The following is a 12,689-nucleotide window of genomic DNA, read 5'->3' on the forward strand; positions in this document are numbered from 1 at the left end:
CCTTGTTCTGCACAGTAGCGTTTGCATACTTAATATAAGAGATTCCTTACAACTTTCATTCTACTCCATTCAGACGATGCAGCATACAGATACAAAATTCCAAAGTATAACATAGTATGAAAACTAACTGTAGCATTATTTTTTTAGTTGAACTGTGAAATACTTGGATTTCTAAGAAAACCACATTTTTTTCCTGTACTTGTGTGATTTTTGAGTTTGAATTCTGTAGATGGTCATGTAAAGGTAAAAAAACTTATGCCAAAGAAATTAGTCTTAAAATGGAGTTTGTCTTTATGCATAAGTAATATGGTACTAAAAGTAAGAATGCGGTGTCTTGTTAATGAAGATAAAAATACTTGGAAGAGAGAAGCCTTCCCCAAAGATAAATCTGTTCATAATGTTTAAAGATTCCAGTAGCTGCTGCCATTCACAGATGCACACACAGCACATGCATACACACACCTAGATCACTGTAATAACCAGTTACTTTAATTGCCAGTGTGGAAAAAAGAGAATATAATCAGTGGATCACTGCTGTGGATAGTCTGTACTGTTACCACTGCCCAAAGATATTGTGAAGAAAGTGTAAGAACTAATTCCCACAGTAATGCACTTGCTGTCAACCCCCACCATGATCACCGTAATTACTGGCAGGGAAAACAAAGAAAAATAACGACTGGACCATTTTTATGGAAAGTGTGTAGGTAAAGATAGCTGTTTGTGTTAGTCCTCTTGGTGATCACAATTTAAATTCCAGAAATAATTGCTACTGTGGTGTATTTGCTGTTATAATTCACAGACACACACACCCATCTTGATCGCTGGAACACTGGTAAGTGGGCAACTAATGAAAAGAATGAATGATTTGCTGTTGTGGGCAGTGCATATTGTTATCACTGCCACACATGTTTTTTTGTGGTAACAGAGTGGAAGAAATTCCCACAGTAATGCATTTGCTTGGGACATTCATGGACCCCCCCCCCCCCCAACTGATAACTGCAATTACCCATGAGGAAAAAATATGAGGAAACAGATGGATGACTGATGTGGGCATATGTACTGTTGTCACTGCCTACAGTTAAATATGGTTGTTTTTGGCAACTACTTCTGTAATTATGAAGAAAAACACATGAAATGCTGTCCAAAGAATTGTATATTTGCTGTCATTCATAGATAATACTCCACCCTGATCATTGTAATTACTGGTGTGATGGGAGAAAATAGCGAATGCATCACTACTATGGGCACTATATACTGTTACCACTGGCGACAGATATTAATGCTTCGACTTAAATGTGAGTCTGTACATTTCAACAGGTTTTGACCTCAATATTGCCCCTCAATTTATACATGACTTATTTAAGATATATTATTGTTATTGGGTTTGTGAAGATACAAGGGAGTTTGCATCTTTGAGACATTGTATTTCAGATGCATTAAATTATATTCTCAGTTTCTCAAGTTATTGATCATTGCATTTTTCAAACTAGCATGCGAGATGTTATTTAGCAAAAACGGAACTGCATTACAGCACATATGAAATTCTTAGGTGTCTCAAAACCAGCACATTTGAACTTCTTGAAGAGTACATGCAGTTTGGAAGACTGAAAGGTCTGGCATTTTACCTTTAGAGTTTTTCAACTTTGAGGATTTAATGATGCCAGATATATCTTTTTTTTCCCCTGTGCAGTCAGGCTTCTGCCCCAAAACCTCATACAATTGAGAAGGCAGTTGCATTGTTTAAAGGCTGTTTTTTTGATACTGCACAAGTGGATACAGTACACATGGGCTGATTAGGTCACTGCAAATGGGGGAACAGACTTTCATTTGAGGTGCAATGACCTTAGAAATGTTATATTAAGTAAGGGATGCAGGGAGGCAGAAGCTTATGTATGGGAATGTAGGGGGCTGTGTTTCCAACAAAAACACTTTGTTAGTAAAGTGGGAAGATGCCATTTATTTATTTATTTAGAACACGGTCTGAAAATGTTGTTCTTCCTGCAACTGTATAAAACCCCAGTAAATAAGTAATTAAATAACACTGAAGATGTATTTTACCTTCTTGTGGCAGTTTTTCCATGTGGTGATCTGATATGTAGCCAGGATGTTACACACACACAAAGAAAAACATAAAATTGACCGGCTTAAGAAAACCACTAGGTTTTCTAACTAGGCATTCTGAAAACGATAATTTAAAATCTTAGTAAAGTATAACCACTCAAAATATGCCAAGGCTTTTTTATTTTTATTCTAGCACATTTTATTGTCCATAAAAAAATAAATTCCATTTTTTTATGAGCTGAAATTCCAAGAATTGTACTTGTAATTAAGTGCGATTTCCATCCTTTGCTATAATTATATTCTGTTTTTACTCTATGTAGGTATATGTATATGTGTATTTATACAGAGAAACCGCCATCTTTAAGTTAAGTAATAAGCATGAGAAGATATACAAGTTATAACGACTGAATGATTGATGGACTAAAATGCCACTTTTCATGTAAAATCAAATTTTCCAGTAGCTATATTCCAGATTGTGAGATTTTCTATTTGTCTCACCACCTCAAAAATGTAAATCTTGTTCCCTCCCCATTACTACCTCACCAACATGTCCTGTCAGGAGCTGCAGAACTTCTGGTTTTGTATTGTGCTACATTCCCTTGATGGCTGATGGAGAAAAAGCCTTTCTAGTCTGTTCTTTAAGTGCATTTATCATAATATCTCTTTTCCATGTTAGTTTTCCCTCTCACTCATTCTCCACCTGTCCCATGCCCTCTGTATGCATTTACTTTACAGTCCATTCCGTAGGTGTTCACCATCTCAATTAGGAAGTACTTGTAAGGTAGTGGTTGGACCCTGCAATACAGTGTCTGTGTCCCCCTCCTCCCTCTCAGTTCTGTTCAAGATGACCTCTTTCCATCTCTTTGATATGATCTTGTGCACAAATATTGTCTCTGTCCTCTCAGAGGTGGTCTGTAATAAGAAAATAAGCTAAAGCTGGCTGGTGTTAGCAGTCCTGGGTGTAAAACGAAAATCCAGATCCAAAATCAGACCACACATGCTTATCAACCTCTTAGCACAAGAATTCTGGACTGTGCCAAAAATAGTGGGATACAAAGGCCCAAAATTGGGGACAAGTTTTTGATATTGCTCTTATGAACTTTCAAAGTTGATAGAATAACAGGTTTTGCATTAGCATGCATTTTCTGAAGGATATAAAGATTGAAACGCAAATGGTTGTTATTTAGTGACTTCAGACCTCAATGATTTGCCAGAAACCCACAAATTTTATGAGGAACACTCCAAAAATAGGTTAAAATCTAGACATTCGGCAAAATTCTAGACAGTTGAAAAATAGACAAAGCACTGTGTGCAAACTTAAGGAAAGAAAGATATCAGAACGCTAAAATGTTTGGGTGCTTTCATCCTTGTTTTTGATCTTTACAGCAAACATAGCCAGGGACAAGATTCACGATGCATTTTAGATACAGAACTGAAGTTTAACAGGTAGACTTGTATTTTCCATTCTTGCATTTTTAGAAGTGGTACATTTGTTGATGCTTCCTTAAATTTGGGTCAATGAAACTCTGATGAAAAGCGAAATCATTAAAGCATCTAGACTCCTACAGATTTATCTCCTTCCTCTTTCGGCTTTTACCGGTTAGGGGTCGCCACAGCAGATCACCTTGTCCACTCATGATTGGCAGTGGAGTTTTACGGTGTTGAGTTGCCAGCCCGGAAGGCACACACATGCACGCACACACTCATGCCTAGGGCCAATTTACTGTATCCAATCTACCTACAGCATGTCTTTGGGATGTGGGAGGAAACTGGAGCACCCGGAGGAAACCCATGTGACCACAGGGAGGACATGCAGACTCTACACAGAAGGCACCCCAGCCGAAGATCGAACCTGAGAACCTCTTGCTATGAGGCGGCAACATTAACCACTGCACCACCGCGACCATCCAGACTCCTAAAGGTTTAAATTTCAAAAAAATTTGGTTTAACAAAGAGGGTATCAAAATAAATTTTTAGATAATATAGTTGACGTAGCTGGGGCCAGATGTGACAATTGATGTCCATTTTTGAGGTGTCAGGACTTGTTACAGAGGTTAAAACACCCATTTTCATTTATAGTGATGTGATAATTTTATGACAGGTATAAAAGGTAAGTTTTCAGTAGAATCTTGTGGAATAAAATATATAATTCTGAGTAAGTGGATTTTTGATGGTAACCCTGACATTTTTAAGTGATCCAAAATGCCCACATTTATGATAAAAGCAGACATCTAAAATGTAAAATATTTGCTGAAGAAAGCAACACATTTTAAAGCAGGAACAGTAGCAGTCCAGGTATTGCTATAAGTGTGTGTATGTGTGTGTGTGTGTGTGTAATGTATATATATATATAAAAGGGTCTACTTTCATAGACCGAACGTACGACTCACCGACACACATTTTCCCCACCCCAAACAACCGACAACACACCACACCGACAACATAACATACCGAACACCAAAACACCGACACAAAAAACGCCAAATACACATTGCACACAACAACATATCCACTAACCTTAACCTAAACCCTAACCCTAACGTCCGACACTACCGCACACTTACCCAACCCGCACCCTAACCCTAACTCACTTAACAAACCCCTAAACCCCAACACCGTCACTATCGCACACTCACCACACCTGCACCCTAACCCTAACTCACTTACACCCTAAAACATGCAGCCCATCACTATCGCACACTCACTCCACCCGCATTCAAACCCTAACACACTTAACACTACACTACACACCTCTACGTCACTTCCACACACTTACCTCACCGGAACCCTCAGTCCGACACCACCGCACACTAACATTTCCCACACACTATCCTAAAATCCCTCAGTATCGTACACTTACCTGTCCGCTCCCCAATACTACATCTTTCACTTTCGCACACTTACCGTATCGCCCGTTGTCGGTCTCTCATCCGTCGGGATATCGCGTTTTCGGTAACCTACCTGTTCGGTCGCTCCGTCTCGGTCTTCCGGGTGTCGGTAGAGTGGCGCTTCGGTCTATGAAAGTAGACCCATATAAAAATATATATATATATATATATATATATATATGTGTGTGTGTGTGTGTGTGTGTGTATGTATGCGTGTGTATCTATCTATATATATATATATATATATATATATATATATATATATATATATTTATACATATGTGTGTGTGTGCGCATAAATAATTGGGGAGTGGTAACTGAGATGACTGACTGCTGCAATCTGTATAGTTCTAATTTGTCAAATGTGTGTAATGTAAAAATCCTCTACTACCTCATTGTAATGTATGCAACACAATAGCCTAAGACACCATCATGCATGAACGACCATCCAGTAGAAGAATATAAGGATCTTTGTTTTCTTGAGTCTGAATGGTTGGATCAGAGTCATTATGCCAGTGAAGATCATAAGGTCAGGTTTAAAGCATGAAGAGCTTGTCTGACCGTCTCAACCTAGTGAGATTGTTCCAGTCTCATTTCCATGCAAAAGCTGCTGTACAGTGATTCAATAGCTGGATGAGGGTTTTGACTGTGTCAGATATGTCTTTATAACTATATGTAGTAATGCTGGAAGCCTGTCAATATTTATGGATAGTTTTTGTGTAGTAGGATCAGAATCATGGCTGATAGGTAAAAGTAATGTTGCTTGCTGACAAGCATGTATAAAGCTGAGTTCTTCTATAAATCTGGGCTTAGATTGAACTCACATCGTACCAGCCAATGCTGATACGGTGGTGGAAGGGGTCACTTATGTGTCAGTATATTAAGTAAGTTAGGCAGCATCTTTACTGAATGAATTTTGACTTTATCAAACAGTCTCAAAGCAGAGACTATGGCAGCTGCAGATGGTTGGGGGGGCTGAGTATAGTTTTTTACTTTTGCCGGGTGGTCTCAACTGTGAAGCAAAATGTAGGAAGAGCTGGTTTGCACCAATAGTAGAGAACAAGTCCAGTCAGCAGAATAGGCAACCTAATGAGTCTTACCTTCTGTTAAATTGCACTTGGTCGCAGGCTGTGCTGCTGTTTTAATTACAATCACATGCCTTCAGCTATCAATTTCTCACATAATGTATAGTCTTGATGTCTTTTATTAGAATATGCAACAGAATAGATGTGCGGTATCCAGAGGTCTGGTAACAGTAGCCCAGTGCCATAATTATTTTAGTCTTTAGCATGGTGCCTTCAGAAATTCTAAGCACTTTAATTGAAGCCTTTAAAATAGTAGAACTGCTGGTACAAATAAGGAGGAAATAAATACTAAGCCCAAGGTTATAGCATTTTGGAGTATCCCTCCTTCTCCAAGGTGGAGGGATCTCAGAGTTAGTATATATATAAATAGCAGGGGCATGTTGAGGTGCTTCTGTCCTACAAAATCAGAGTCAGACTTCACTTTCTTGAATTGCAGTTTGCATTTTGCTATGTCAGGACTTATGTAGTCTCACACTTCTGACAGGGAACCTGCCTCCTTTGCATTACATTTACTTAATCACAGAAGGAGAAAATAAGCTTGTCTGGTCTGCCATTTTAAGTGCTTTAATATTCTGCCTTTCCTCTGTTCCTACTATCCCTTTTTAACCCTTTCCTACTCTTTCCATATTCTCTTGAATGAATTGCTGGATTTTAATGGGGGGGGGGGGCCCAAATTTGGGACAGATTTTAAATACTGCTGTCCATAACCTTGAAAGCTAACACAATAACAGGTCTGTATTATCATGTATTTTCTGAAGGATATGAATTTTGAAACTCAAATGTCTGTCATGTTGTCACTTCAACTCTCCATGACTTGCCAGAAAAACACAAATTTTATTAGGAACAAAACAAAAATATGAGGCAAAAATCTGGACGTTCTGTAAAATTCTGGACAATTGAGAGGTATGGGTAAAGGGAAATTGAAGAAAGTGCATGAAAGTAAATTCACGTGTCATAGTCCATGTTTGGCAGCTGGAATCACTGTAGCAGTGCTGTTAGGTGCGAGAACCATCACTTGCTCAGCTTAGCCTAGAGAAACACCTGCAGATAAATGACTTAATTCTAGACTGACGTTTTTAATATATTTAACTGTTGCAGTGGCTCCCAGTATGTAGATTTAAGAAGTCACTTTACTGTAAACAGTATAAGATTAATGCATTTGCCTTTGTAATCCCACAGTGATAATGACCTCACCCTGTTAATCTTTGCCACTTAATGAACGAGCTCTCCTCTGTAAAGAACATTATGACAGCTGTAGTTTTCATCGGATTAACAAGAAGGGATGAAGATAAACATTTGAGAATGCCTATGGTGTAGATTTCAAGAGTATAACTGGAAGTTTAATTATGGGTGGTGGTAGTAGTTTTTTGTGCAAACTTGTCAGCATTAATTCTAGTTTTGTTCAGTTTAATGGTTTAATGTTTTTTTCTTCATTTATAGGCTGATATACGATCCAGAGAGTACATCCGGAGGAATGTTTTGCAGACAGACGGAAAGGCTAAGGTATAATCAGATTTCCTTTTTTAAGGTAGAGTGACAGGGATTTCTATAGGCCAGCTGCTAAGTTAATTGCATTAAAAGGCCAGTCAGAGTTTGAGTCAAGCTTGAATTGTATCAAGGAGTAACAGCAGTTCACTGGCTAACATGCATGCATGCGTACGACTGAAGGCCCCCACATCCCTGGTACAGGTCAAAAAAGTGCACACATTGTACCTGGCAGAGCTTCATCCAGGAATACATAAACTGTAGCATTCATCCATCTGCTTTTACTTCAGATCTTTCTGCAAGTAGAGTTTCATTTTGTAACATCACAGCTAATTCATAAAGATATACTTGAAGTGGTTTGAAAAGCATGTTGATTAGTTCTTCACAAATGCAGTTATGCACCATTATTTCAACACAGTGACCATGCTTAAATGAATGTCTTCAGAATTTCAGATTTAATAACAAATTACACTTTTCCCATAATCTGTAAAACAGTACAGGATGTGTGTAATAGTATGCTATTGGCATTTCTTGGATGATAGAAGTTTCTCAAGCAAATATAGAAGTAAACATAGAAAAATAGTTTACAAAGTTTTCTTTCTAGCTTAGCAGAGGCAAGGTGGGACATTATCACAGCAGAATGCATCCTCTGTTGTAACTATTTGCTTAGGTACCTAGCAGTAGGCTGTCTTTCAGTGTAAATTTTTGATTTTGCTCAGTTGTCTTTTGTTTCAAACAGTAAGAGAAAGGGAGAGTTTATAGAGAAGTGAAGCAACACAAAATTAATCACATTGGACACGTGTAGAAGGTGATAAAAAGGGAATTCAGGATGCTTGTAAACAAAGCTCTAGTTAAAGGAGACAGTGACCTTATTAACTTCCATCACATAAGCGATGTTCTTTAGATATTTTTGTTATATCCTACTGCCTACCAGAGATGAATCCTGCAGTGATGGATCAGCCCATTCAGTTTCCCGTGGGTCAGAGTACAAAATCCAGGCAGCCATTATGCTTTTTGTTTTCTGTTTTAAACATCTCTCTTCCCCCGTGGATAAATGTACTCGCTCACACATGTGCGGGCCTACACCACCTTCCGTTGTTGAGTGTACATACTCCCCACACATGTCCATTGAAGACTGCCACACAGATCACATGGATGCAGTTTGGCAGAGCAAGTGCACACACCCAGTTCATACTGTGCATGCCAGGCACCTCTTTCCAGAAGATACCATCATTGCAGTGAGCTACACTGCTTTATTTCTCCCAAGATAATGAGCCAACATGAGTTGCATACTTCTGCCCTCCCAAGCCCAGCTTGTCCAGAACCCAGACCACTTTTCAGGCTTGAATTGCTTGGACATTAGGGCATCAGACCTCTGTGCAATGGAGCTGGCATTTTAGAAGCATTTTTAATGTGTATTTAAGCTAACCTACATCAGTAAGTGCGTATTACAGAGAACTGTACCTGAAACATCTGGCACATTTCAAGGAGCTGTGTATTTTAACTTAATTCACAATATTCATGTGAATCATGTTATTTTATTTCTTATTGTAAATGTAGAGAGTAAGTTGCTTAAGATTTTATCTGGTGTCTGTATCACTGTCCCTTGAAAGCCTCCCCATACCCCCCCACACCAAATACTTTTATTGTTAAGAATGTACTTCTCAGTGTACTTTGGGTGCACTTGTATTCAAATTAATCTAGGCTTTACTTTACTCAACACTTTCAAAATGATGATGAAAAAGTAGTGTGAGATTGCTTTTAAGAAATGAAATTTTACACATGATTGCTGTTTGAAAATTATTTCCTGCAATTAAATTAACCATTTCAATTGTGGAAAAAATAACCATGGGCATTGTAGGAGGCTTAGCCCCCACCTCCCAAACACCAATCAAATTTACAAACTGTGAGAACCTTAGAGGTAAGGGGACTACTCAGTTTGGTTGGCCACGGTGGTGCAGCGGTTAGTGTTGTTGCCTCACAGCAAGAGGTTCTCTGGTTCGATCCTCGGCTTGGGTGCCTTCTGTGTGGAGTCTGCATGTCCTCCCTGTGGTCAACTGGGTTTCCTCCAGGTGCTCCAGATTCCTCCCATATCCCAAAGACATGCTGTAGGTGGATTGGACACTCTAAGTTGGTCCTAGGTGTGAGTGAGTGTGTGTGTGTGCGCCTTCCATGGAAGGTTGGGCGCTGGGCTGGCAACCTGACACCGTAAAAACTCTACTGCCAATCATCAGTGCCGGTTAAACAAGGTTAAAGTTTTTCTGGCTCCGCCAAGTCTGCTCTTCAAATTTTCCCTTAAGAAAGCTCTACTCTTATAATAATCTAATCTAATCGCTTTATTATAAGCCTAGCACTTGTTCTCAAAACCTCTCTTCTAAGTAAGCACTCGCTAACTAAAGTAAGCACTACATCCACCTACCTTCCCTATGAGTACCCACTTCCCTTAAAGGCGCAGCACTCCCTTATAATATTCTAGCATGTCGAGTGGTAGATTGCTGGCATCCTCTCTGGTTCAGCTAGTTAATCTGGGAATCTTGAGACAATGCTACAATTGTCTCATGTACACAGACAACCCTCTCCTCCTCCCAACAAACACAAATACATGGGAGAGATGCAACTATATAGCCAAACTGGAGGCTGAACTCTCTCAACTCAGGAGTGGCAAGATCAGACAGGAGGAGAAGGTAACCACACACACACCAAACCCAGTCCCACATAGACCTACCACAACTGCAAATCAAACACATAAAAATACAAAGACATACTCGGAGGCACTAACAAAAAACTTACCAAAACAACAGAGGCTCCCAAAGCAGACACCCAAAAATCCACCACCTCAAAACATAACACATGCATCACATACTTCAATAAATCCGTGTGTTCAACATTCACAGCCCTTAAGGCCAAACACCATGCCTGATACACTAGTAATAGGTGACTCTATAGTCAGACACACTGACGTTCCGCTTACCAGGCTGAACAAGGAGAGGGTAACGGTGAGCTGCCTATCAGGGGCTAGGATCCGCCATATAACACACGCACTCAGGTCACTCCAAAGCAAGTGCAAATATGACTCCGTCATTGTCCATGCCGGCATGAATGACCCGAGACATACCTCCCTGGACTACATAAAAAGAGACATAGAGGAGCTCTCTGATTATGTAGCCCAGGCTGGTATGACCCTGACCCTGAGCAGCATCTTGCCCTCACCAAGAATGATGCCACAATACAAAGACAAGATGACCAGCTTTAATAATTGGCTCAAATACTGGTGTCATTCTAGGGGGATCCAATGTCTGTCTGCTTGGGATGACATGCTGGACAAGCCACGCTGCTTCGCAAGGGATGGCTTGCATCTGTCACCACTGGGCTTGTGGATATTGGCTAAGGCTCTTGCCTCCTCCATAGTGCCTTTTTTAGGCAAGGCTCAAAAGACAAACCCACCTCCTTAGAAAACAAAAATGGAAAAAAATTAAGGGTAATGCTGCTCAACGCCAGAAGTCTAAATCTCAAGATGCAGGCTCTCGAAGCACTCCTTAGTATGGAGGACATTGATGTCTGTGCAGTAACTGAAACCTGGTTCAAGGCTCCTGAGAGCACCCCAGCGGTACCAGGCTATACCTCGTATCATGCTTTTCGGACCCAAAACTCGGGCCAAACCAAAAAGGGAGGGGGAGTGTCCATATTCATCAAGGACACCCACACCTCCAGGTTAGTGGCAACAAATGAAGCATCAGAGACCATCCAGGCACAACTAACCATAGGCAAAACTGCTATACAACTGGTAGCATGTTACACACCACCCTCCCAATCTCAGGAACCCCACTCAGCCTTCCTGAAGACATTGGAGGATATGAATGTCTCACCAAACACCATCATATTGGGAGACTTCAACTACCCTAACATAGACTGGGTGCATTATTCTAGCGCTAACACCCTAGCCCAAAGGTTCCTGGAATTCATAAATTCAAACGCAATGGAACAGCTAGTCACCTCTCCCACAAGGGGAGATAATATACTAGACCTGATCATCACAAACATGGGGACAAAGTGCTCCACACCGGAAGTATACCCTTCATTAGTGAGATCTGACTACAAACTAATCACCCTGGATATACATATCCCACCTCCACCCCCAACACAAAAGACTACAGTGAAAAACTTCTCAAAAGCCGACTTTACACTTCTTAAAACTGAGATGGTATCCTTTAAGCCCACTGGGACAGTGGAAACCACATCCCACAATGCAGAATCCTTCACAAATGCTTTGTACGGACATCTCCAAGAATGCATGGATCATGCAATCCCAAATAAAACCAAGACCCTCTCCACCAAGGGCAGGCGTCCTGTCTGGTGGACCCCAGCCATAAACAAATTGTATAACAAAAGAAGGAAGCTACTGTACGACAGAGCAAAATCCCATAAAGAGAAGGCATCTCTGATCAGCACTAGTAGAAAGCTACGTTCTCTCATAAAAACATCCAAGGCCAACTTTGAGAGAAAAATCGCTATGGACACTAAAGATAACCACAAGGCCTTCTTCAGCTATGTTAGAAACCTGGGCGGAAACCCTCAGATATGTTCAGAGTTAGTTCACAATGACAAAAAATACACTAAACCCACAGATATTGCCAACAGACAGGTTCAGTGCAAATTTCTCCCCTCCCTCACCCCAAAAGAAGAAATACTTATCCCAGCTGAATGTAACCTCCCTGTCATCTCAGATGTCCAGGTGAGAACCGCCCTCAGCAAAGCTAAAAACACAGCATCAATGGGACCTGATGGTATCCCAGGTTGCGTGCTACGTGAACTCCAAGAGGAGCTAAACCCGCACATAAAAATGCTATTTAACCTTAGCCTTACTACAGGATATGTACCTGAAAACTGGCGTACAGCAACAGTAGTCCCACTCCAAAGGAGGCACCTCTACTGACCCTGGTAACTACCGCCCCATAAGCTTAACCAGCCTGGTCTGCAAAGCTATGGAAAGAATCATTATGGAACTAATAAACAGAGACATTGGGGACTTACAGACACTTGATCCCACCCAGTTCGGCTTTGTAAAAGGCAGATCTTGCCTTTTAATCCTGGTTGACTTTTTCGAAACAGTCACTAGAGCCATTGACGAGGGCAAAGCAGTCCATACAGCCTACCTTGACTTGGCTAAAGC

At 40.5% G+C, this 12,689-nt stretch overlaps 1 protein-coding gene across 1 annotated transcript in view; it reads left to right on the forward strand.

The window, feature by feature from the left end:
• Positions 1-12,689, forward strand: part of LOC122800212 (endonuclease V-like) — a 1,155,665-nt gene that overhangs the window by 1,032,323 nt on the left and 110,653 nt on the right. The window contains exon 5 of the mRNA XM_044069707.1: positions 7,475-7,537. Coding sequence (XP_043925642.1) covers positions 7,475-7,537 — 63 coding nt within the window. The remainder of the gene's footprint in view (positions 1-7,474; positions 7,538-12,689) is intronic.

This window comes from Protopterus annectens, chromosome 4.part0, assembly GCF_019279795.1.
Source record: "Protopterus annectens isolate FY-2018-M chromosome 4.part0, PAN1.0, whole genome shotgun sequence".
Taxonomy (NCBI): domain Eukaryota; kingdom Metazoa; phylum Chordata; order Ceratodontiformes; family Protopteridae; genus Protopterus; species Protopterus annectens.